The sequence below is a fragment of the Notamacropus eugenii genome, chromosome 1 (assembly GCF_028372415.1).
Source record: "Notamacropus eugenii isolate mMacEug1 chromosome 1, mMacEug1.pri_v2, whole genome shotgun sequence".
Classification (NCBI taxonomy): domain Eukaryota; kingdom Metazoa; phylum Chordata; class Mammalia; order Diprotodontia; family Macropodidae; genus Notamacropus; species Notamacropus eugenii.
The window spans coordinates 9767105-9794171 of record NC_092872.1 but is presented as its reverse complement, the minus strand read 5'-3'; the positions used below and the strand labels follow the sequence as shown (position 1 = coordinate 9794171).

Below are 27067 nucleotides of genomic sequence, written 5' to 3'. Positions count from 1 at the left end.
GACAATCTGGTGGGCATGCTATAGGGATGTGGATATATGGAGTAGGTGTGCTCCAGGGGGGAATCAAAGAAAAACTATACAATACTAGCCATTTCTGGTTTGGATAGTGAGCTGTCCCAGTGGGCATAGTCCTATGCCCTCTACAAAGACTCTCTACCTTAATAAGATTTTGGGTAACATCTATAGGGATCTTGAACAAGGTAAAGATCGCAGTCTGTAAAAATACAATTTGGAGTTAAAATTTCTGAAGTGTTGAGTAACTAAGTCACCATCCCGTTCCCTTCTGGACTGCTCCCCTCACTCTTAAACAAATGGGCCTACCCTCTTCCATCAACATAGCTTGCAGAAGTTAATAACCTTATCATTAATCACCTTCTCTAAGAAATGCTTTGGCTTTTGTTCATTCACTTTCCTGAAGGGAGAGGTATAGAAAGTATCTTAGAAGAAAATATTCTTAATATTTTTAGTTTTACTAAAAAGGATGTTTTAAATAGGTATCCACAGGGATAAGGGCGATGAAGTTTTCCAAAAGGCACCTGTGCAGCTGTTGGCATGGGAGACCAGTTAGTGGTTATGCTATAACTGCCCTAAGGGAATGAGTCTTCCCAGAAGAGGAGAGATTAGGAATTTGCATAGGGAGAGAGAAGAGGTGGAGTGGGAGAACTCGGGGGAATGAGGCTGGATGTGTCTTGAAGCACAGTTATTACTGGGAGGGTGGGATATGACCCATCTTCCCACATTCACGTGGGTTAGCTGGTCATAGGTTCCTAGGGATCCGTCCTTGGCTCCCCAGGAGGTTCCAGATTTCCTTCACTGGAGATCACTGTTCTAGAAGGCTGCATGACTCTGAAATTTAAATGGCAGCAAAAAGTCCTGATCTCTTAGGAGAAGCCCTAGAGAACCAAGGATGACAAAAGAACACCGGCCCTGACAGTTACAAGTCAAAATAATTTCCAGGATATAGAAGCTGACCAGTGCGAAGTCAGCAGCAACCCAGTGAAGCAGAACAAAGTGGAGGCTCGGGGTCTGAAGCAACAACAGCTCACCCAGGGCCTCGGCCCAGACTGCAGGGTAAGAACCGCGTTTTTATAGATACCGGGGTAAAAGAGTAACTCAACAGATAAGAGCCAGTCATGTCAGTTATGTCACTGCCAGGGTCAGACAGCCAGCACCCGATCACACTTGGGTCTCCTTGACTTCATGTTCTGCACTCTCATTGACTGGGCCACCGGAGGCTCAAAAAAGGAACTCAAAAGACCCCACTGAGTGGTAAAAAGGGCTGGAAGGTCAATTAAAGTAAAACTTATTTGGGGCTGAGAGGCTCCGCACTTGGGCCAAGGCTACAAGACTAATTTTTTAAAAAACCCTGTCTCTGCCCTCAGTTTCCTGGGGGTGGGAGTGAGATGGACACTTACCTGGAAGAGTCCGTTTGGACGGTGATCAAAGGGACAGAGGATATTTCTCTCTCACATAAAACATATACATGTATGTGCATACATGTGTACATGTATACATGTGTGTATATGCACACACAGACACACATTATAAGCCACGAGGCAGAGAAGGGCGCGGCTTCACAATTCAGTCCTCTGGTGATTTGCTTTTACACTTGGGGAAACCCTAAACCCCCACCAGGGTTCGGAATTCAGAATGAAAGCTGACCCTCGTTCCTTCTCTCTCCACTGACCCGCACCCCGAGTGGACCTGAGAGTCGCCGCCCGCCAGTCCGATGGCGGACACGTCCCGGACCGCCGCGGCGGGTCACGGCCCCGGAGCTGCGGGTGGCCCAGAGACCGGCGGCCGGTCCAGACGGAGGCGGGGGGAGGGGAAGGAGGCGGGGCCCGAAGCCCTTCCAGGCCGCGATCCGGGGCCCCTCCCCCCGCCGGCAGGACGTAGTTAATTTAATCAGACGTTGGTCACCCGGCCCCGCCCCTCTCCTGCCTGCTTTCGTCTCAGTCCATCCCCGGGGACGTAAATAAGAACGGGCCCTGCTCGGCCTCGGCCGCGGCGGTCCCGGAGGCCTTCCAGGAGGAGACTGCACGCTTCTTCACGGCCGCCCGGCCTCATCCCGCACAGCCCCAGGGCCCCGAGCGTACACGGCGGACCGGCTTACGCGATTGGCTGGTGGGTGAATTGACTGCCGGAACGACACCGCTCCTCCCCGCCCCTCATTGGACACCCTGGGCAGGTGGGCAGGACAAGGCGGTGTGGGGGAAGGGTGCTGGGGCCTTCTCCTCCTCCCGCAAAGGGCACGGCATTACTCTTCAAGATGGCTGCGGCGGCCCTGCTCCGCTGGGCGGGCCCAGGCCTCTTCAATCCCGTATGGGGGCTGCCGTTTGGCGCGGGACTGAGGCGCTGCCTGAGCCTCGGCGGCGGCGGCGGCGACGGAGAAGGCAGCGGCCGTTGGTTGTACTTCCCGCTGCGCGATCGCGACGCCCTGCGCGTGCACGGACCCGATGCGGAGCCTTTCCTTCTGGGGCTGCTGACCAATGAGCTGCCGCGACCGGGTCCTGGGGGCGGGGCGTCGTTTCCTGAGTCGGCCCCGGCGCGCGCGCACTACGCTCACTTCCTCAACGTCCAGGGCCGGACGCTTTATGACGTCATCCTCTATAGGTGCGATGGGATTGGCGGGTAGGAGAATGGGCAAAACCACTCGTAAGACTGGGAGGGGGGAAAAATTACTGTATCAAGCCCTTCTACGTGGGTGGTGGGGGGACAGAGGAAAGGAAGAATTATTGGTGCCCTTTAATATCAGTATAGTAATCGTTGACATTTAGGGCGTCACACATTTTATTTGACTTTACAAACCTGCTCAATAAGGAATGTCACCCTCGTTATTGAGAGAGGTCGTGACTTTTCTTAGCGAGCTTCCCTTAGAGGCTGAAACCCTCGAGTTCACGTGACCCTGGGTAGGTTACTTAACTTCTCGACTTCCCTCCTAGACTGTTTCAATCACCTGCGTTGGTGAAGTGAGTTTGCCATGTCAGTGAAAGCACAAGTGCACATCCCTAATGATAAGTAATCCGAAAAAACCCCCCAAAATTAAAAATTAAATTAAATAAATAATCGTAATCCATAATACTAATAGCTAGTATTTGCCTACAGCTTATAAACGCTGGACAATTATCTGATTTGATCCTCGCAACAACGCTGTGAGGTGGGTGCTATCGTTATCCCCATTTTACAGATGAGGAAACTGAGGCAAACAAGGGTTAAGCGACTTGCTCAGGGTCTGCCTAATGACATTCTCTATCCCTAAGTATTCCTGTCCCCAGTTTAAAGATGAAGAACTGAGAGGGGAAATGACCTGGGGCCAGCATGGCTAGTGTCACCCCTAGAGACCCTGCCAGGAAGACTCCCCACCACTGCCTGCAGCATTGTAAAAATCATCCTAATACGAGCTATAGACATCTGTGTATTACGTTGTAGTTTTACGTATATTATCCCAAAACTCGTAAGAATCCTATCGGGATCAAGGATTCTTATCCCCATTTTTTTCAGATCAAGAAACCGAGTCCCAGGTTAAATACCTTACTCAAGATTCATAACTATAATAGTAACATTGTAGCAGTGATCTCAATAGCCTTTTGAAGTTTTGCATGTTATGTTTTGTTACATTGTAATCATGTTCCTAGGATGTTGGTAAGCCATAGTATCTTAGAAATATGCAACCCCTTCATTTTTAGAAAGTCAGTGGGAAACAAGCATTTATTAAGCAGGTACTGTGGTGAGCCCTTTACAAACAGCATTTCATCCTCACAACTTTATAGAGTAGAGGCTGTTATTATTTCTGTTTTATAGATGAGGACACTGAGGCAGAATAACTTGCTCGGAGTCACCCAGCTGATCAGTGTCTGAGGATGGATTTGAACTCAGGTCTGCCTGACTTTGGGTAGGTTTTGAGGAACCATGATAGATTTTTAGCTGGTCAGTCATTCAGCAGATGTCTGTTAAGTTCTTTTCTACGTACTGGTCACATTTCCAGCCAGACTCACTGTTCCCCTGTCCCTTCTTGTACCCTCCTCTCCATAGTCAGCAGCTAAGTCACCCCCTGTGTCTGTTCCAGTTTTCCTTTTCATCCCTGATCTCCCCAGCTGAGAATTACCTCTTTGTATAGTCTACCTAGGACCACTCATCTGGGTCTCTCCTTTGCACCTGCCATTCTCCCTCCTGTTGTTCAGTCAATTTTCAGTCATTGCTGGCTCTCGGTGACCCCATTTTGGGTTTTTCTTGGTAAAGATGCTGGAATGGTTGGCCATTTTCTTCTCCAGCTCATTTTATGGATGAGGAAACGGAGGCAAACAGGGTTAAGCGACTTACCCAGGGTCATACAGCTAGGAAGTGCCTGAGAACTGTTTTGTTTTTTTTATTTATTTATTTATTTATTTTTTTATTATTATTACATTTATTTATTTAACTTTTAACATTCATTTTCACAAAATTTTGGGTTACAAATTTTCTCCCCTTTTATCCCCTCCCCCCCCAAACACCAAGCATTCTAATTGCCCCTATGACCAATTTGCTCTCTCTTCTATCATCCCTCACTGCCCTTGTCTCCATCTTCTCTTTTGTCCTGTAGGGGCAGATAGCTTTCTATACCCCTTTACCTGTTTTTCTTATTTCCTGGTGGCAAGAACATTACTCAACAGTTGATCCTAACACTTTGAGTTCCAACTTCTCTTCCTCCCTCCCTCCCCACCCCTTCCCTTTGGAAGGCAAGCAATTCAATATAGGCCAAATCTGTGTAGTTTTGCAAATGACTGCCATAATAGTTGTGTTGTATAGGACTAACTATATTTCCCTCCATCCTATCCTGTCCCCCATTACTTCTATTCTCTTTTGATCCTATCCCTCCCCATGAGTGTCGACCTCGAATTGCACTCTCCTCCTCATGCCCTCCCTTCTATCATCCCCCCCACCCTGCTTGTCCCCTTATCCCCCACTTTCCTGTATTGTGAGATAGGTTTTCCTACCAAAATGAGTGTGCACTTTATTCTTTTCTTTAGTGGAATGTGATGAGAGTAGACTTCATGTTTTTCTCTCACCTCCCCTCTTTATCCCTCCACTAATGAGTCTTTTACTTGCCTCTTTTATGAGAGATAACCTGCCCCATTCAATTTCTCCCTTTCTCCTCCCAATATATTTCTCTCTCACTGCTTGATTTCATCTTGTTTTAAAGATATGATCCCATCCTATTCAATTCACTCTGTGCACTCTGTCTCTATGTATGTGAGCGTGTGTGCATGTGTAATCCCACCCAGTACCCAGATACTGAAATGTTTCAAGAGTTACAAATATTGTCTTTCCATGTAGGAATGTAAACAGTTCAGCTTTAGTAAGTCCCTTATGACTTCACTTTGCTGTTCACCTTTTCATGGTTCTCTTCATTCTTGTGTTTGAAAGTCAAATTTTCTTTTCAGCTCTGGTCTTTTCATCAAGAATACTTGAAAATCCTCTATTTCATTGAAAGACCATTTTTTCCCCTGAAGTATTATAGTCAGTTTTGCTGGGTAGGTGATTCTTGGTTTTAGTCCTAGTTCCTTTGACTTCTGGAATATACTGTTCCATGCCCTTCGATCCCTTAATGTAGAGGCTGCTAGATCTTGTGTTATCCTGATTGTATTTCCACAATACTTGAATTGTTTCTTTCTAGCTGCCTGCAGTATTTTCTCCTTGACCTGGGAACTCTGGAATTTGGCCACAATGTTCCTAGGAGTTTCTCTTTTTGGATCTCTTTCAGGCGGTGTTCTGTGGATTCCTTGAATATTTATTTTGCCCTCTGGTTCTAGAATCTCAGGGCAGTTTTCCTTGATAATTTCATGAAAGATGATGTCTAGGCTCTTCTTTTGATCATGGCTTTCAGGTAGTCCCATAATTTTTAAATTGTCTCTCCTGGATCTATTTTCCAGGTCTGTTGTTTTTCCAATGAGATATTTCACATTATCTTCCATTTTTCCATTCTTCTCTCTTTGTTCTGTGATTTCTTGGTTTTGCATAAAGTCATTAGCCTCCATCTGTGCCATTCTAATTTTGAAAGAACTATTTTCTTCAGTGAGCTTTTGAATCTCCTTTTCCATTTGGCTAATTCTGCTTTTGAAAGCATTCTTCTCCTCATTGGCTTTTTGAACCTCTTTTGCCAATTGAGTTAGGCTAGTTTTCAAGGTGTTAATTTCTTCAACATTTTTTTGGGTCTCCCTTAGCAGGGAGCTGATCTGCTGTTCATGCTTTGACTTCATGTCTCTCATTTCTCTTCCCAGCTTTTCCTCCACCTCTCTAACTTGATTTTCAAAATTCTTTTTGAGCTCTTCCATGGCCTGAGCCCATTGGGTGGGCTGGGACACAGAAGCCTTGATTTCTGTGTCTTTGCCTGATGGTAAGCATTGTTCTTCCTCATCAGAAAGGAAGGGAGGAAATGCCTGTTCGCCAAGAAAGTAACCTTCTATAGTCTTATTTCTTTTCCCTTTTCTGGGCATTTTCCCAGCCAGTGACTTGACCTCTGAATATTTTCCTCACACCCACCTCACCTCCTGATCCTCCCAGCCAGTGTTTGTGGTCTGAGATTCAAATGCTGCTTCCAGCCTCAGGGCTTTTGGCGGGGGCAGGGCTGCTATTCAGTATGAGATTATGATCTGGTGCTGAGATCGGGGCAGGGCCACCTCTCAGGCTCAGTTCCCTCAGGGGGTTTATGCACAGACCTTCCACAATGGATTCAGGCTCCCGCCCGCTTGGGGAGCCCCTGTCTGCAGCCACCTCTCAGCTTCTACCTCCCGGGGGGGGGGGGGGGGGGGGGGGGGGGCTGTATTATGGGGGCACCCCACTCCCCTCTCGACCCGCCAAAGAGACTCTCTCACCCACCCCTGTCACCTGTGGGTGGAGGGACCTGCGTGGCCGCTGGAGATCCTGTCTGTGAAGCCTGCTCGGATCTTTTCCTCTCGGTGCCGCGGCCGCGGCAGGGCTGCACTCAGCTCCCAGTCCCGGCGCCCAGTCCGCAGCGCGAAGGACCCCCCGCGAGAGGTTTGCAGGTCTCTCTGGAACAGAAATCTCCCTCGCTCCAATGTTCCGTGGCCTCTGGGTGCGGAATTCGCCGTGAGTTACTTCCCTGTAGCCATTCTATGGGTTGTGGGTTCAGAGCTATGTGTATGTGCGTCTTTCTACTCCGCCATCTTGGCTCCACCCCCTGAGAACTGTTTTGAAAGACTGAAGATTTAGTCTTCCTGATCCCAAGCCTAGTGCTCTATCCACTTCACCACAGAGCTGCCCCAAGGGTCTCAGGATTTGGGTTTGGACCTTGGAGATTATCTTGTCAACCCCCTTTATTTTATATTCCCCAAGTGTTTGGGATTTCCCAGTGTCATCCTGCTCATTAGTTTGTACAAGCATTATTATCATCATTGGGCCATCCTCCACTTCCCCTCTTACCCCCCAATTTTAAGTCCCTCAGTGGTTGTCAGTTTCATTTCTGAGCCTGTATCCCCAGCCCTCAATGTTGGGGAAGGCCACGCATTAACAGAGTTCAGGAGTTTAGCAGTCATGCCTTTATGAAGGGCCTGTTTTGTCTCAGGCACTGCCGTAGCAGCCGAGGCAAGGAAACAGCCCCTGCACGTTTATGTTCTTTAGGGAAAACACCACATGCAAGAGGGCAGCCTTTATCTGTTGTTGTGTGGAGCAGCTCCTCCCTAACGGTTTATCAGCCTGGCACAGCCAAGGCCCAAGCTTGGCCCTAGCTCTGTTGGCTTGCATGGGCATCATCCTTTACAGGGCCTTCTTGTGCCTTCAGATTCAGTTTAAGCAGTTTTTTTATCCAACTCAGAACTGTGCTAGGGCAGGGGTGGGGGTAGAGAGGGTGAGGCCAGACTGACACTACAATTGTAGGCCACTTTGGTGAAGCAGAAAGAGCACTGAATGTGCATTCAGGAGACCTGGGTTCTTCTCGTGTAGCTGTGCCATCTGGACCAGTTACATCATCTGTTAAATGGAACTGGACTTGCTTACACAATCAGACCTTACAGGGTCATTTTCAAGGAAAGCACCTTGTAAAGGTCCGAGGGCTGTAGAAATGAGTTCTGTCGTCACTGTTAATATTGTTGTAATTTTTGGAGAGAAGGAATTCACAGACAGACGTTGGAGAAAAAAGTGAAAGACTGCCTGATCCAGGACTGACTCAAAGACAGCCTAGAGCCAGTTGTAGAGTAGGTACTGTGAGCAGCCAGAAAAAGGAAACACCAGGATGGACTGGAGCTGTCAGGGAAGGCTTCCTGGAACAGGGGGCCTGACGTATATGGTGGAGGATTGGGGGGTAGGCTTTATTTTTTACTTTTATAAAAAAACTGCTTATTGTCCAGGCCAACCCCTGCTCAATACTTTTTCAAGCCCCAGTAAAGGATCTTTTTTTTCTCATTCTCACTGGAAAAAAATTTGACCTTTATTATTGTGTATATTGTGCATTTTATTGTTCTTGCCCTGTCATTCAAGGGATTTTTTTCTTCTTTTACATTTTCTTTTTTTATTATGAACCTGACGAACATGAACATCTCAGTGCATGAGGAACATGCAGAGATCTCTGCCACGCACACAGTCTGTCCTTTAAAAATGTATGTTATGTTTATCCAAGTAGTAACCAAACTGCTGTGCCAGTCGGTGCCCCATTCCAAACGTCCTCCTCTTCTCCTCTGTAATTTTTAGATGTTTGAAGTTGTTTTTACTTCTTCCTTGTGCATGGCTGTCACTGCCTGTCAGCTTGCCTTCCCTTGTGACAAACCAGTACTGTAGGGGTGAGCAAAAGCACGTAGTGTCGGCTACGTCTGCAGATACCTCCTCCTGCCCCTCTCATCATCACCTCTGTGCCAAGGGGTAAGAAGCATGCTTCCCCATCAGTCTTGTGGAGCTGTGATTGGATGTCGCACCAGTTGGAGATCTGAAGTCTTGCATGGCCTTTTTCCTTTGTGTTGTTACAGTCATTGTACAAGTTGGTCTCCTGGTTCCTCCATTTTGCTTCGGCGTCTCTTCACACAGGTGTTCTCCAGGGGTGACTATTGTGCCACACCAAGCGTGGGGGTCCTGGGGTGACAGTGATGGCTGTGACATAGACCTTGCTCTCAAGGAGCTTCTAATTTAATGAGGGAAAGAGCAACACGTGCACAAAGAATCAGGCTTTAAGGGAGAGTGAGAAAAGTGCGAGGAGAGGGGCTGCCAGTGGTAGGAAGCTTTCTTCCTATCAAGCTGGTAGCTCTTTCACCTGTTGTTCCTTGATCCAGCCTCAGTGACCAAGCAGAGCAGGTGTGATCCCTCCAACACATGACAATTCTTCACATACTTAAAGGAAGTGATCAGTCTTCTTCATCTGTGTACCCAGGCCCAGGCAGAGAACACTCTGGTGACTCAGAGAAGAGACTCAGAGCCCCATTGGAGGGCTGGGCTTGTCGAGGATAAGGTGTAAACAGAGGAGATAGGTTGGAGCTGGCCACAGAGAACAGGGAAGGTTGCATAGGCAGAGGGGAGAGAAGCATTTTCTTTTTAAGAAAGGGAAGGGAGTAAAGCTCCATGGAGGAGAGGGTATTTTCAGGTGTAGTTGCTGCACAGATTGATTTTGTTTAACTATAGAGCCTGTTTGTTACAAGGGAAGGCAAGTTGATGGGTACGGGTAGTGATGCAGGAAGGTAGTGAAGAAGGAAGAAGAAAACACTGGGCTTTAAAAGCAGAGGTATTAGAGGGCAGGTGTAGAGCTAGGAGAAGCTGGAATGGATGAGAACAGCAGACAGAGAGTGGACTGGAATGGAAAGCTTGTGAAAGGGAACAGTTTGAAATTCGCCAGAAAGGTACAATAGAACCAGATTGAGGGGAGCCTTAAATGCCAGGATCAGGAGTTTATACTTTATTTGCTAGACAATGGAATCCATGCAGTTTGAGAAGAGAAGTAACAGGGTCGTAATTGTGTTAGCAGGATGATTTGAGCAGCATGAGAAGGCAGGGAGACCAGTACGGAGGCTATTGGAATAGTCCCCACAAGTATGATGTCTGTGTGGACAAGTCATTGCATTGAAAGCAGAGAGGGGATGAATGGGAAGGATGTGGGGGTAGGAGCCATAGGTCTTCCTCAGTGAAATATGATTGGGTTACTTGGCACCATTCACATTTCCTCCCATGGTCTCCATTTGTGATCCCTAAAGTCAGTTCTCCAGCTGTGGCCAGGAGAAGCGGGTTGCTTTGTAACCAAGGTTAGGAGGATGTTTGTTTGTTTAAACCAGATCCTTGATACAGACTTATTTTGTGGCAATTAGCCTTGCTACTTCAGTTTTTCTTTACCCCTTTTCCTCTAGGGAAAGTTGAAATTGGCTCTTAAGGCTCAGCTAGTTAGTTACACTTGAATAATCAATCTATCAACCAATACATAGAGAACTCCTCCCTGATTGTAGAGATTGAATGGTGGGACCAGTGGTTTGATGTGGAGGCCTCCCAAGGCAGAACTTTCTAAAAATGAGCTGTGAGAACCATAGAGAGTAACTCATTATAGACTTTAGCCTCATCCAGGGGTGGGTAACTTGCAGTCTGAAGGCCACACGTGGTTTTCTAGGTCCTTGGGTGAGTCCTTTGGACTGAGTCCACGTTTTACAAAATAAATCCTTTTATTAAGGGGATTTGTTCTGTGAAGTTTGGGCTTAGTCAGAGCCTCACATGAGGACCTAGAGGGCCACATTTGGCCTCAAGGCCTTAGGTTCTCTACCCTTGCAAATCTGTCATGTTGTCAGAGCAGGGATCCAAACTTGGAAATTCCGACTTAAAAATACATCGGTCTTTTATTGCACTGTCATGACAACTTCTCTAACATTAGAAGTGATTATGTAGTCAGAACAACCGTCTGTCGGAAAGGCCGTAAACGGTATTTTTTCCAGCCTTGTCACATATAACTCCTCTTTACTTCTTCCATTCCAGCCTAGCCAGGCTCATGGTCATCTCTGGCTCTCCTCCTGCCCCTCTCTGTCACATTCCGCCTCCTGTCCCTGGAGTGGCCAGTTTCCGTCACCACCTCTGCCAGTTGAAATCCTTGCCTTCCTTTAAGGTTCAGTTTAGGTGCTACCTCTCTGTTTTCCCCAAGCTATTAATGATCTCCTCCTTCCCCTCCTTAGATCTCTCAGATGCACGTATTACATCATAACCAATAGTTGAGAATTTCTTATTTCCTTGATTAGTTTATAAGTGTCTACAAAGGCTTTGAAGAAAGCCCTTCCAATACCTAGAGACAACCCTCAGCATGCACCTAAATTTCCTTCACTCTGTGCTTAAAATGTGAATTCCAGATAGCTGCTGTAGGAGAAACAGCATGGTCTAGTGGGGAAGCCCAGAGAAAGGCCAACATGAGGAGGAAAGGGGAAGGTATCTAGAGAGGCTGACAGACTCACAAGGACCTCCTTAATCCACTTAGATTTCTGAAAGGTGTGTGCAGACAACGGAAACAAGTTGAGGTAATAGAGGATGTGCTGAGGTTGGCAAGGAAAGGATAACAACAGCAAAAGGTGGTGTTTTTTTTGAAAAGCCACGTCTGAGGAAAGGGAAAAGTCAGAGAGGCCTGTGCTGCAGCCTGCAGAGAGAAAGGCCTGCAGAGAGGCCTGCTCTGTGGCCTACAGAAAGGCACTGATGACAATTGTGTTGAATTTTTTGATGACCCAGGGATAATGTAGAGTGTAGATGATGCAAGACTGCTCACCTTCTCTTTTGCTTCCACTTTGTGTGCTGAATAGTCTATGAACTGGAAAGGATAAAACAGAAATGAAGCCCCAAGGGGGTAAGACACTCATTTGAACTGCTGTTCAAGTCATGAGGCCAGATGTGCTACATTCCAGGGCACCGTAGAGAGGGGCAGATGATTGCCAAGTCTCATTCAGTGATTTTTGAAAGACCATGAAGAACAGATGTGCCACAGGACCAGGAGAGTAAAAAATGCTGCATTTTTCAAAATTAGGAAGAGTATAGCCTGCAAACTTTGGGTGAACAAACATGACTTGGATTCCTGGAAAATTTCTTGGATATGTTTTGAAAGTGATGACTGATGAATATCCAGAAAAAATATTGATCATGATGGCTTCCTCAAGCACTAGCAGGTCCTGCCTGGCCCGGCCTGAGGAACTCATTAAATAAAGATCAAGGAACTGCAATATATAAAGGTTACCAAGATTTTAGTGTAACATTATGTAAAGGATTTGATGTTCTTATTGAAAAGAAGTATAAATATGGCTTAAATGACAGTCCAGTTATGTAGTTTCCTATTGGTTGAATGGCTAGAACAGTGGTTTGATATGGAAGTCTCCAGCAGAGTGCCCCAGGGATCTATCCTATGCATTTTAGTATTTTAAAAGTTACTGGATAAAAACCTAGATGGCCTGTTTCTTAAGTTTTCTAAGGACACAAAGTTGAGAAGGCCCTCTAACATGTTAAATGAATGTGTCAGGATAATGTATTGGGGCAGCTAGGTAGCACAGTGGATAAGAGTGCTGAATCTAAAGTCAGAAAGATTCATCTTCCTGAGTTCAAATCTGGCCTCAGATGCTAGCTAGCTGTGGGTCTCTGGGCAGATCGCTTAACCTTGTTTGCCTCAGTTTTCTCAACTATAAAAGGAGCTAAAGAAGGAAATGGAACCACTCCAGTATCTCAGCCAAGAAAACCTCAAATGGGGTCATGAAGAGTTGGGCATGACTGAAACAACTAAATAAAAAAATCAGGATTAAAAAAAACTAAGGCTTGTATAACATTGGACTAGATCTAAGATTTTAACATTTAAATGTAAGGTTTTACACTTAGGCTAAAAAAATCATTTTTGTAAGTACAAGAATAGAATATAACCATTCATTGGTGTGGGAGATATGAATGTTGTCTTCAAGTATCTGAAGTATTGCCATGTCAAGAAGGACTAGACTTGCTTTTCTCAGCCCCAGTGGGGGAAAAGTAGGAGCAATGGGCAGAATTTTGTTGAGGCAGATTTCAGCTCAATTAAGGAAATGCTGCCTGACTTTGAGTGCTATACAGAAGTGAAATGGACTGCATTGAGAGCTGGTGGTTTGCCTTTCTCACTAGAGACCTTCAAGCAAAAGCTGCATATCCAGCTTGATTTATTGTAGAGGGGGATTGTTAGGTATTGTATTGGAATTAGATCATCGTTGGAGTCCTCTGAGGTCCCTTCCAACTCTGAGCTTTTGTGATTCTGTGAGTTGGAGTCCAGAGATGACCCTGGGTCACCCTGGGCCTCAGTTTACTCATCTGTAACAAAGATTACATATCATATGATTCACAGGCTCGTTGTAGAGAAATACTTTGTAAAGCTTAGAGTGCTATGTAGATGCTCGTTAGGCCAGGCTGATCAGTGAGGGAGCTTCCTTTTGGAGATGGAGCCTCAATGGCTAGGAGTTTATGGACAGAGAAGGTGTGAGGACCTTTGAGACAAGAATTATGGGTCATGGGGTGGTTAACTTGTATAGACTGGAGGGTATTTTGGAGGAAGGGATTATAATCTAGAACTGCAGAATGTCTGGACTTGGAAGGAACTTTATTATCTGTCCAACATTCTCATTTTACATGTGGGGAAACTGAGGCCAGTTTCAAAGGTCACTTAGCCAGTTATTGGATTCATCTCTGGGTTTTAGGGAGGACGTTAAAAAGCTATGGAGTATATAGAGGAACACACCCAGACTGGCAAAGGTCTAAGATGATAATGGAGGAGGATCAGTTGAGGGAATTGGTCATTTTAGATGGAAGAAGAGAAGACTTGGTAGAGGGGGTGGAGGTGGGCAGGAAGGGTAGTTTTCTTCAGCTCTTCAAAGGGCTGTCACATGGAAAAGGAGGAACAGACTTGTTCTGCTTGGTCCAGAGTGCCAAAGATGCTTAATATAATCAAAGACTTCCTGACTGATAGTGATGTCCCAGAGTAGAAGGGGCAGGCCGTGGACTTCCCTGCCCTGGAGGTCTTTAAGCAAAGGCTGGATGACCCCTTGTTGGGGGTGTCATGGAGTGGCTTCCTGTTTAGAACCAGAGAGCTGCTGATGGTCCCTTCTGTCTGCTGTTAGTCCAAGTGGCACCCAGGTGGCAGGCATTCTGGGCACCAGTGCCACCCAGTGGCAGATCCACAGTCTGACCTCCTGTGCATCATTTGGCCTTGTATTTTGGAGCTGCAGCCTAAGGCCATACCACATTATGCTTCCTCCCCGGAAATTATCAGTGGCTGTGGCAGCAAGCTGAGAAGGGAGGAAATTGTGGCATGGAATGTAATAACAACTTACTAGTCTGAGCCATAAGAATAGCAGCCATAATAGTGGAGATGTGATAGATTATAGCGATAATGGTGACCATTTTATCTAGCACTAAATTTAACGTTGCAAAGTGGGGGTAGAACTTGCAATTCCTCATAACTGGGGTACATCAGAAGGGTATATATACAAACATAGAGGAGGAAGTGTTTGGGGATAAGTTTAGAAAAAAGTACGTAATTTTGTATATGATATGTGGAATTTATACACTTTTTTTGGAAAAATAAGTGGTATGAAATGGAGACTCATGGTTTCATATACAATCCTCTTGTGTTCTTCTGTGTATATGGAAATACTCTTTTTTCAGTGTTTAAATTCAGAATTTCATATTTTATTTTCCCCAATTACATGTAAAAACTATTTAAACATTAATTTAAAAAAAAATTTTGAATTCCAAATTCTCTCTCTCCCCCTTCTTCCCACCCTCCCTTACTGAGAATGCAAGCCATTTGATATAGGTTATCCCTGTGCCATTATATAAAACATATTTCCATATTAGTTATGTTGTGAAAGGAAACATAGATAAAAAAAAACCCAACCCCAACAAGAATAGTAAAGAAAGTAGAAAAAAGTCTGCTTCGATCTGCATTCTTTCTCTGAAGATGAAGAATGTTTTCCATCTTAAGTCCTTCGGAACGATCTCGGATCATTATGTTGCTGAGCAGAGCTAATCATTTCCAGTTGAACATCCCGCAGCATTGCCATTGTGGTGTACATGTTGGTAATTTCACTTTGCATCAGATCGTGGAAGTCTTTCTAGGCTTTTCTGAGAGCCTCCTGCTCATCATTTCTTAGAGCACAACAGTATTCCATCACAACCCTCTACCATGATTTATTCAGCCATTCCCCAGGTGATGGGCATCCCCTTGATTTCCAGTTCTTTGCCACCACAAAAAGAGCAGCTCTAAATATTTTTGAACACATAGGTCCTTTTTCTTTCTTTCTTTTTTATCTTTGGGTTGCAGACCTGATAGCAGTATTGCTTAGTCAAAGGACGTGCGTCCCTTTGGGCTTAGTTCCAAATTACTCCCCAGAGTGATTGAATCGGTATAAAACTTCACTAACAGTGTATTAGTGGCTCAGTTTTCCCATATCCCCGCCAACATTTGTTTTTTTCCTTTTCTGTCATATTAACCAATCTGATAGGAGTAGGTTGGTAGCTCAGAGTTGTTTTAATTTGCATTTCTCAAATCTATGGTGATTTAAAGCATTTTTTTTTCATATGACTAGAGATAGCATTGATTTCTTCATCTGAAAACTGCCTGTTCATATCCTTTGGCCATTTATCAATTGAGGAATGGCCTTTATTTCTATAAATTTGATTCAGTTCTCTATATATTTGAGAAATGAGGTCTTTATCAGAGAAATGGTGTAAAATTTTTTTCAGTTATGGTTACTAACTATATATTTCCCCTAATCCTGTTTTCCTTTGTTTATCCTACTCTCGCTTTCTTCTATCCTGTCCATTCTCAAAAGTGTTTTGTTTCTTTTACCTCTATCTATCTACCCACCTCTATACGTCCCCCCTCACTTTATCCCCTTCCCCTCCTACTTTCCTATATGGTAAAATAGATTTCTATACCCAACTGAGTGTGTATGTTATTCCTTCTTTGAACCAATTCTGATGATGATAGTAAGGTTCATATACTCTTCCAGACAATCCTCCATGTTGCCCTCCACTTAAAAGCTCTTTTATGCCTCTTTTCTGTGAGATAATTTACCCCATTCTACCTCTCCCTTCTTTCTTCTCCCAGTGCATTCCTCTTTCTTACTCTTTATTTTTATTTTTTTAAAAGATTCATCCCATCATATTCAACTCCCACCCTTGCCCTCTGTCTATGTATACTCCTTCTAACTGCCCTAATGATGAGAAGGTTTTTAGGAGTTACAAGTATCATTTTCCCATACAGGAATGTAAACAGTTTAACCTTATCCAGTCCCTTATGATTCTCTCTCCTGTTTACCTTTTTATATTTCTGTTGAGTCTTGTATTTGAAAGTCAAATTTTCTATTCAGTTCTGGTCTTTTCATCAGGGATGCTTGAAAGTCCTTTATTTCTTTGAATATCTATTTTTTCACCTGAAGGATTATACCTCAGTTTTGTTGGGTAAATGATTTTTGATTGTAATTCTAGCTCTTTTGCCTTCCAGAACTATCGTATTCTAAGTGCTCTTCTCCTTTAATGTAGAAACTGCTAAATCTTATGTTATCCTGAGTATGGCTGCATGATATTGTAATTGTTTCTTTTTGGCTGCTTGCAGTGTTTTCTCCTTGACCTGTGAGTTCTGGAATTTGACATATTCCTGAGAATTTCATTTTGGGATCTCTTTCAGGAGGTGATTGGGGGATTCTTTCAATTTCTGTTATGCCTTCAGGTTCTGAATATCAGAGCAGTTTTCCTTGATAATTTCTTGGAAAATGATGCGTAGGCCCTTTTTTTTGATTGTGACATTCAGGTCATCCAATAATTCTTAAATTATCTTTCCTGGATTTATTTTCCAGGTCAGTTGTTTTTCTAGTGAGATATTTCACATTTTTCATTCTTTTGATTTTGTTTTGTTGTTTCTTGATGTTTCATAAAGTCATTAGTCTCTACTTGCCCAATTCTGGTTTTTTGCCCCTCCTTTTCTGTCTGGCCAATTTTGCTTTTTAAAGAGTTCTTTTCTTCAGAGAATTTTTGTACCTCTTTTCCATTTGGTGAATTCTGTTTTTCAAGGTATTCTTTATATTTGATTTTTGTGCCTCTTTTTCCATTTTGCCTATTCTGTTTTTTAAGGTATTATTTTCTTCAACATTTTTTGTTCCTCCTTTACCAAGCTGTTGACTCTTTTTTTCATGATTTTTTTTCGTATAACTCTTATTTCTGTTCCTCATTTTTTTCTACCTCTCTTACTTGATTTTTAGAATCCTTTTTAGCTCTTCCATGGCCTGAGACGAATTCATATTTTTCTTTTTTGAGACTTTGAAGATAGCAGTTTTGACTTTGTTGTCTTCTTTTGAGTTTGTGTTTTGATTTTCCCTGTCACTATAGTAACTTTCTGTAGTCAGGATCTTTTTCTGTTGTTTGCTCATTTTTTCCAACCTATTTCTTATCTTTTAATTCTATGCTAAAGTGAGGCTGTGCTTCCAGAGTGGAGGGGGTGCTATCCCAAGTTCAGGTTTTTTGTGCAGTTGTTTTCAGAGAAATTCTGGGGATCTGTAAGTTTTAGGTTTTTCCAAAGTGATATGATCTAAGGAAAGGTGTGTTTACTACTCTCCTGGGCTGTCCTCTCATCTGTGAGTGACGAGAAGCATTCTTTTCTACCCTGAAACTGCAACTGGGGTCCCAGTTCCCTGTGGTCGCAAGCTCTGGTTTGCTACTGTTCCTTCGTGCCCTGGGGCTGAGACCTCAGACTGTCACCCAGATCCATGTATGGGCAATGCAACAGATTCTTGCCCCCATTGCCAGCAAATCTTCTTCTGACCAATTGTCTGACCCCTCCCCCCTCTTGCTGTCTGTTGGCTAAAAAAGTCCACAAACTGCTACTGACTACTACCACTGATTCAGTCATCGCAAGGCCCGTTCCTTGTTTGTTTGGTCCTGGTCTGCACTGGCATGGCCTGTAGTGGACCATGTTCCACTCTCACCCTGGTGCAACAGACCTCTCCTGCCAATCTTCTAAGTTGTCTTGGACTGGAAAATTATTTTTCCTCATCCTTTTCTGGGGTCTACAACTCTAAAATTTGTTGTGAGGCATCATTTAAAGCTTTTGGGGAGGGGTTTTGGGGAAAGCTCAGGTGAGTCCCTGCCTTTTCTCTGCCATCTTGGCTCTACTCCTGCACCTGCTAAATAAGTTCAGAAATAAAAAAAAAAAGAAACAAACAACAGATTTGGCCAACTGGCGTGTCCAGCTGGGATGAAACATCCAGAAAGGTGATAATCTATGAGTAAAGAATGAGGCACATGTTTTCAGACGCCACCAACGTGTTTGGTTTGGACTTGGCTATTTTTTATATGTCATTTTCTGTTGATTAACAAACTTTTTTATTAAACATTTTTATTAATTTATTTTTAAAATTTATTAAGATTTTTTTATTAATTAAAAAATTGTACATTTTGGCTTACAGAAGACCTCATTTCTAAGTGTTAAGGATATTGTTAATATAAAAGGAAGTGTGTGCTTTCATCCTTTATTGCTTATAAAGTGTCTCAGATCACACAAAACAAACCTTCTAACCAACCATGTGCTTTACTTTACAGTGCAGAAAGGCATTTAAATCCTAAGAAGGTTCAAACTCTTTTGTTTGCTATCCAAGATGCTCCATAAGCAGGCCCCCATCTACCCCCATCCTTCCCCCTCCCCATCCTCTCCATGCTTGCCACACTCTAGCAAAACTTGACAATGCTACCTGCCCCCAAACACACCCTGCCCTCTTCTGCCTTTGATCCTCTGTTTTTGCTATTCTGTGTGACTTGAAATGCTCTCACTCCCTCTCTAGATCTGCTCAATTCCTAACCATTCTCTTAACTCCAATTTACCTGTGCCTCCCAGGAGGACTTTCCTTCCTCAGACTCCATGTAACTAGATTATACATTGTAGTATAGTGTACCACGTGACCCAAAGAATGCTTTCTTTGTTTCCTTCACACTAGCAAGAATAGTAATCTGCAAACTTCTTGGGGGCAGAGAATTGTACTTATCTCAACTTTGTATCTTATCTCAGCGTATAGATCTGCAAACACTAGGTACTTATAAGTGCCTGCCTGGTTGGTTGGGTTAGAACACAACAGTAATAAGTTCAGGGAACCTTGCAGGGGGTGTACAAGCTCATTCACATTAAAATAGGCTGCAGTACTTTCTGGACAGCCTGGTCTAGTTGAGGCTGTCTAGACCAGTAGTAGTGAGTGGGGAGGGAAGGGGGAGAAAGGACAGGAAGAAAGAAGTCTCTTGTTTAGTGTAATGTGGTCAGTTTTTACAAGACAGTAGGTAAGGAGTCTCAGGCTAGAGACATGGTTAAGTTCTAGAAATTCGGGGATCCAAAGGGACACCTGGAGTCTAAGATCAGTCAACAAGTTATTTCACAGATAACACACAGGAGGCACTTGAATTTTAAGTCTCCAAACCTCCAACAGGTTCACTCTTGATCTGGTCAGATAGGCAGTCAGCTTCGGAGGGGTTTATAATCAGCTTTATTCTAGTCTACTCTTCTCAGGAGAACGAGCTTCTATAGCATTCTGTAATCACCCTTCTCACAGGGGCTGGCGAGAAGGGGAGGCAGCTACCCCTACATCTCCATGATGTCAGTCGAGACTAGCACACTTGTGCACTCCTTTAAGTCCCCCAAGCCTCAATGGGGGCCAGTTCAGGCAAACACAGACTCCAGCTATGGGTTTCCTGTGACTTTTCCCCCACTCACTGACCAATGCTTACTTGCTTTTATAGAGCAACAGACAAAGAAGGCATCTCGCCAACGTTAAACTCTCAGGTTAACTTCAGGAATATTGTCATTCTGCGCAAGCATAGTAAATATTATGCCACTCCCATATCTCATGGTGCAGCCTCAGTAGGACTATCTGTCACTATGATTCTAAGAACTACTATCTAGAATCCTGGGAGCTATTCTGGGAGTTAATACAAACACCTGGAAACTAGACATTCCCATGGCCATGGATCCTGAGAAACTAAACTCTAAAGGAATAACAAAATCCTCCTTACATACGAAGTTATTTAAAGTCAAAGAAGAATCCAAAAAGCCCAACTGTATGACCATGAAAGCATGTCTGGGGCTTACGTAAGAAGGTTATTTCTCAGTCTGATTTGCTCATTGTGATTTCCGTGCTCTTGTCCTCTCAAGCCTTGGTATTTGTGACTCACCTCTGTTTGCCTCCATCTCTCCCCATCCTCTGCATGAGTTCCAGTTGTGGACAGCTGCCAACCACTGCCACTATTTCCCACAGAAAAGTGAGCTGAGTTTGTCCAATGGGTTAGAGATGAGAAATTCTTATCTGGCCTCACACCATAACCCTGATCCAGGCTACAAACCATACCCCTAGTTCTTCCCCCAGGCAGAGGCATTTGTATAGCCCAGGCAAAATCTGAGAATTACATTCCTTATATGTTATTGTCTACAGAGGCCTTTGAGTCCTCACCATAATGCATGTGACTTTACTTAGGGCAAAAATCAATCCCAGCGGGTTATGGAGAGCCTGTTTTTCTGGCATTAAAAGTAGGTGCATTTGTAAAAACAAAAATCTATTTTTAAAAAGTGCTCCCTTGCATGTTATATTCTGAATGGCTGCCTACCTTACTTACTCATGGGTTTGATTGTGTTATAGAGTCCACAGGCTGACCTCCTGACTTCATCTTCTAGACATGTGGTTGGTTAAAAAGACCAGTCGTAGATAGCTTAGTACAACCCATTCCCCTTGCTGGAGACACTGTTCCAAACCACATAGTACTGACTGGCATGAGGATGGGTTGGTTGTATGCTTTATTGATCATTTCCTATTAGATAGATAGATCAAATCAAATCGATCGATCACCATTCATATGTGTCTCAGATCATAGATGCCTAACGGCAAAGCCAGACCTCTCTGATTCACTCTATATAGGTTTTGTTCTTATCTGAAGCCTTCCCTGATTGCACCCTCAGCAGAAAATGCATCTGTTCCAGATTTCTGTTTGTACTTTGTCTGGATAGTACTTTTATCATGCTCACACCATTTTATTCCCCACTAGATCGCCCTTGAAGGCAGGGAGAGTCTTTTTTCTTTGTTTGTTTTTCATCTTTGTATCTTCACCAAACATCGTGTCTTGCACACAATAACAGCTGCTTAATATACACTTGCTGAATCCTTGAATTGAAGTTAGATTGTTTTTTCCTCACCTTGCTCAAAACCTGATTTCTCTTTTCTTCCAGACTCCATGAAAGCCAAGAAGAAGAGCCAAATTTTCTCGTGGAGTTTGACAGCTCAGTGTCTGGTGCTTTTCAAAACCACCTAAAACTCTATAAGATCCGAAGGAAAGTCACCATCAGCCTGTGTCCTGATCTGTCTCTCTGGGCTGTCCTCCCACACGCTGCAACTGAGGGCCTGGCAATGCCCTCGTTAGAGAAAGGTGTCAAACCTGTGGTTCTTACCCCAGATCCCAGAGCAGCATGCATGGGCTGGAGGTTAATCATCCGGAAGGAAGACATGGCCCAGAACGCAGTTCCGACTACCCACATTCGAAGCGTTAAGGAGTATCATAAACACAGGTACCAAAAAGGTAAATGAGCGCCCCCTGCTGGGCGGGAGGAGGATGAGGAATGGAGAGTTGAACCTTGACCTGAAGTAGCTTGGGGGTCACTCAGGCCAGGGACTCTTAACCTTTTTGGTGTCAGGGACTTTGGGAAGTCCCATAAAGCCTAGCAATCCCCAGAAAAACATTTTTAAATATAGAAAGTTACAAAGGAAACCTGTTATATTGAAATACAGTTATCAAAATATTTTATAAAACAAAGTCACGGACCCCCTCCCCCCAAGTCAGGAACCCCTGAACCAACCAGATGGTTAAATAATAATAACAATAATGTTAATCATGATGGTGTTTCTAAAGGCCCATTCTGGGTTCTGCGTTTCCACCCCTAACACCGTGACCCTGGCTTCCTGAGTTTTTACTCAGTTGCCAAAGATACATGCTATTTTGCACTTCTCAGTCAACAGTAATCAAGGGAAAACAGGAAAATAAAGGAGTTGGATAAATGAGAGCTGGTGTGGTATAGTCCCAGCTTCTCATCTCCCCATTCTGTGAGCTTCGCTGTCCTCATTTGTAAAATGGGAATAATTTTCTTCATCCCATCTCCCTCATAGTTGTATTACCAAAACAACCACCACAGCCATAAAGCCCCACCCTAAAGAAATGGGAGCTCCTATTATCATTAAGAAAGGGCATCATAGGGGGAGTTCTATAGACACAAGATGGATGCACCTGTTCCTGAGCAGTTCACAAAACATCTGTTGGTGCCATTCTAGAAGCTGCCTTGAAAAGTTGGGTGGTCTGGGCATGTAGTGGGGAGAACTTGGGACTTGGAGTCAGAAGACTTGGGTTTGAGCCTCATCTCTGCCATTCACTCATTACCTGTGTCTTTGGGCAAGTCACTTCCTTCTCTGGGCTTGTTTTCTCATCTGTGACTTCTCAGGTCCCTTCCAGCTATAAAATCAGTTTCTGTGATCTTAAAAAACTAAGGTACTTGGATAGGTGCAGCAGCCGAGTGGACTTTTTTCCAGTAAGAGTCTTCATAGCAACAGATACTGTGATGAAGGTTTAAGGCTAGTGTATAAACCTTAACTGTAATGAAATGGAAATCATCTAATTTTGAATTACAAAATGCCAACACTGAGGAGGACCCCTGAGGCCTTCCAAGAGTAGTGCCCCACCCCTGCAATGGGCCTCTCTTTCAGACCCAGGGCCTTCTTGGAGACAGGATCCTAAAACAGGTCTCTGTAGGCCAGTGCGCTGACAACACGTTATTTGCTGCCTGAATATCTAGACATCTGTGGAGAGCTCATTTCTGACCAAGGCCAGACGTTCTTATTCTCAGACTCCATGTAACTAGATTATACCCCCTAAGGTGTACTGGACCAAAGCTGATGTTCCTCCTTCTCTTGTTTTGGGCACTGGCAGGCTGGCAGGTAGGTCGTGAACTGTACCTTGTGCCGGCTAACCCTGCCACCCCCACTGTCAGTGTCGGGCCACTCTGTGAGCCCATGCTGTGTTCAGTCCTTCTCTTCTGCAGGACCCACAGGACCCAGGCCACCCTCCAGCCTCTCCCACTCCGTGACATATGTATATAATATACATATATATGTGTGTGTGTGTGTGTGTGTGTGTGCTGGAAGAGATGGGGAGCTCACCGTCCTGCATGAGGGACACCCAGCTGCTGCTTTTGCTGTCTCTTTTCAACCAACACCTTCACAGCCTGAGCTCTTGACAGCTCCTGATACTTCCTTTGGAAGCCCATTAATGATTATTCTGGGCAGTTAGTATTGTGGATGGAGAACTGGACTTGGTCAGAAAAACCTGAGTTCAAATTCTGCCTCACTTCCTGTCACCCTAAGCAAGCACTTAACCTTACGACCCTCACAGGTAGAATGAGGATAACAGTGATAGCCCCAACCTCACAGGATTGTTGAGAGGATCGAAGGAGATAATATTTATAAAGCATTCTGTAAACCTTATTATATACATGTTAGCAATAACGATGATGTGTAACACTTGATAGTTTGCAAAACCCCTTCACCTCTGTTTACTCCTTCGGTCCCACTGAGAGTGCTATCCCTCCAGCAGATCTACCTGCTCCTGAGAGCCAGCTTGGACTGGCAGAGGAACTGCACTCTTAAAAGTAGGCCACATCTTCCAGATCTCAAGCTCCACACAAAAAGCTGTCTGAGATGAAGGCTCAACAGTGGCCAATCTTCCCTGCCAGTAGAGGGGAGGACCAGAAACTCCTTTCCCCTTCCCTGTCTGAAATACCTTTGTCTATGGCATGGCTAATTAGAGTGATGTATTCAGATAAAGCATCTATTTCCTCCTCTCAAGTCCCCAGGTGCATGCTTGGCCACAGGCCGGACACTAAGGACACAGAACGATTGTGCATATTAACTTGCATCTTTAGCCTGGAGAAGAGAACACATTAAGGGGCCATGATAGCTGTCTTACAGTGTTTGAAAGGATTTGTTCTGCTTAGTCTAAGAGGGCAGAACTAGCTGGAAGTTGCCTGAGGCAGATTTAAACTACTTGTGAGGAGAAACTTTCTAAAGAGAATTGTCTAAGAGATGGATGGTTGTCTGGGGACAGATGGGCTTCCCTTTCATGGGGGGATTTGAAAGAGAGGTTAGAGGACCACTTGTTAGTAGTATCCTAAAGAAGATTCTTGTAAAGCCATAGTAAATGAGACCCTTTGAGGTTCCCCAGAGTGCTGAGATGCTGTGGTCACTTGTATGTCAGATTAACTTAATGTAAGTTGTATTTGAGGCAGCTAGGTGACACAGTGGATGGAATGCTGGGTCTGGAGTCAGGAAGACCTGAGTTCAAATTTGACCTCAGTCACTTACTAGCTTTGTCACCCTGGGCAGGTCACTTAATCCTGTTTGCCTCAGTTTCATCATCTGTAAAGTGAGCTGGAGAAGAAAATGGCAAACCATTCTAGTATCTTTGCCAAGAGAACCTCAAAGGGGGTCATGAAATAATGAATTATTTATACATATAGCTAGGTGATGATTGCTGTAAATTGTGAATCCCCTGAAGTGGTTGCGTTATGTGAATTAGCACTGCATATTTCCACTGGACTGGAACCAGTTACCATATTTTATGTAGTTAGAACTGCAAATAGTGAGTGTGAATTTGAAAATACACAACTTTTCTGAGGGTTGCACTAATCACTGCTGGGATGTATGTACAGTTTGTAACATAGTTATTCATGAATACTTAAAATTAGAGTCAGTTCTTGATTAACATTCATCTTCCTGAACAGTCTTGTTTGCTAATAATTTCACAAATATGCATATATACACAAACTATGTATTTGCATATATACATGTATACGTATAAAATGTCTTGTCTCCCTGAATAGTATGTGCTTTTCCCAAGTAGGGACGATATCCTAGACCAGCGGTGTCTATTTAAATAGAAACACATCCCTGCAGGCTCCCTATTGACTCAGAAAACCACAAAATAACATCCATATTGTGTTACATTTTTATTTGTTTTGTTAAATATTCCCCAAATTCATCTGCTTCAGGCCACACTTGGGAGTGTGGCAGGCCATGCTTTGAGCAGGTCTTGAGTCTGACATTTCTGTCCTAGACAACTCTTTTTCAAAATCTCAAATAGTAACTCACACTTCTCTAGCACTTCATGGCTCACCAACGACTTTTTTCACAGCTCTGTGAAGTCCTCAGGATGGCTCATTATCTCCATTACACAGATGAGGAAACCAAGGCAGAAATGAGGAAATGACTTACCCTGGGTAATGTAGCTAGTAGGTGATAAGCTAGGATTCAAGTTCTGGTCTTCTGACTCTGACACTTGTGCTACACCTGATGCTCTCAAGGAGGCAGGAAGGCTTCAGATTTTTCGGTTCACAGTCCCTCCTTTTGGGCATGCACCATTGTCTAAAAGGGCCCTAAACTCTAAGGCTGGAATTTCTTAACCCTGTTGGAGCCACTGCTCCAACAGCAGACCTTGGAAGGAGTTATTTTTCCACTTTGATTTCATTTTGATCAAAGGCAACATGGCAGAGTGGAAAGAATGCTGGTGATGGAAATTTCATTATTACTTGTTTGGGATCTTGGAGCAGCCTCTTCCAGCTGTATGGAATAAAGGTACCAGCTGTGGTACAGAGCAGGAGGGTTGTTCCTAGAACTTAAAGAAATGGGTTTGTCATGTGACTTTGCTTTCCCTTCTTCTGCCTCAATAGGAATTCCTGAAGGTATCAAAGATCTACCACCTGGCGTGGCCTTGCCCTTGGAGTCCAACCTGACCTTCATGAATGGGGTTAGCTTCACTAAAGGCTGCTACATTGGACAGGAGTTGACTGCTCGGACTCAACACATGGGAGTCATTAGAAAACGCCTTTTCCCTATTAGGTTTTCAGCCCCCATCTTAGCTGAAGGTATCTCTGCAGGGGCCACTGTTCTCACCGAGTCAGGAAAGCAGGCTGGGAAGTACCGGGCAGGAGAGGATGACGTGGGCATTGCTTTGCTCCGATCAGAGAAAATCAAGATGCCCCTTTACATCAAGACCTCCCAAGGTCACCAAGTGAACATCATTCCATCTGTGCCAGACTGGTGGCCCAAAGCTAACAAATAATCCCAATCCCCAGCTCGTGCTGATCAGCTTTCTTCGGCACATTTGTGTGTATGCTCTGTGTGTACCCTCTCGATGCTGGTGGTGGGGAGGGTGAGTGTATCTGGGGATGGGGTTGTCTTTTTGCAGCCGCTATCACTAGAGATATTATAAGCCCACAAAGCAGACAGAACACAGTGTGGGGCTCCTCCCAGGACAAGATCGGCTAGTCTGGAATCTCCCAGGGAAGACAAAAGGGTAATGTTTGCTTGGGGGACAGGAGAGCTGAGGCCTGAGACAAGAGAAGACCAAGTCAACAAAGTCCACCTGAATCTGCTACCAGAGTAACTATGGGTCCTGTGGCAAAATCAGTATAATCAGAGAGAATAAAGCAGAGGGTTTTAGCTAAAATATAAGGAATCCAAGTTCAGGGAATGTCACACTACTGATGCTTCCTCTGAATTCTAGCTTTCCCAAAGGTTTTAGTTTTATTGATGCAGAGGCTGAGGAACTCTTACTTTCTCAGGTGAGTCCTTTGACTTCCAAGGGACTCAGCCAAGTTACCAAGCCATGTACCAGGGGGTTGGGTAAAACTGAATTGTTAGATAGTCTTTGACTAGCATTTGAATTTTGTGTTAATACTGTCCTGAAAAATACCCTTGTTTTGAACAAAAACAAATAAAAACCACTCTGTTCTAGTATCTAGTCCCCATATCTTTGCTGTGCCTCCAAGCTGTTTTGATCTTCTTAGCCAAGTCCCTGACTTTGAGGTTTCTTTTATATGTTCTACAGCTACTTATCGTGGACTTTTTGATATTCTTGACTCAAAAGAGAGTCTGAGAGACTTGAATCCAGCCTTTGTTCTTTACCATTCTCGACCTTGGGCATGTCTCTTCTCTCTAGGCCTCAGTTTCCTTTTTTGTAAAATGATCCATACTTCTTTCTAGCTCCACAGCAGGAGTTCTAAAGC

At 44.2% G+C, this 27067-nt stretch overlaps 1 protein-coding gene across 1 annotated transcript; it reads left to right on the top strand.

Annotated features, from left to right (window-relative positions):
- The first annotated feature begins 1566 nt into the window (after window positions 1-1566).
- On the top strand, window positions 1567-26798 carry IBA57 (iron-sulfur cluster assembly factor IBA57). Its single transcript, XM_072652898.1, has 3 exons — window positions 1567-2613; window positions 21191-21537; window positions 25730-26798. The coding sequence occupies exons 1-3, from the start codon at window positions 2270-2272 to the stop codon at window positions 26119-26121; spliced, it is 1083 nt and encodes a 360-aa protein (XP_072508999.1). The 5' UTR covers window positions 1567-2269; the 3' UTR covers window positions 26122-26798.
- Window positions 26799-27067: the final 269 nt, after the last annotated feature.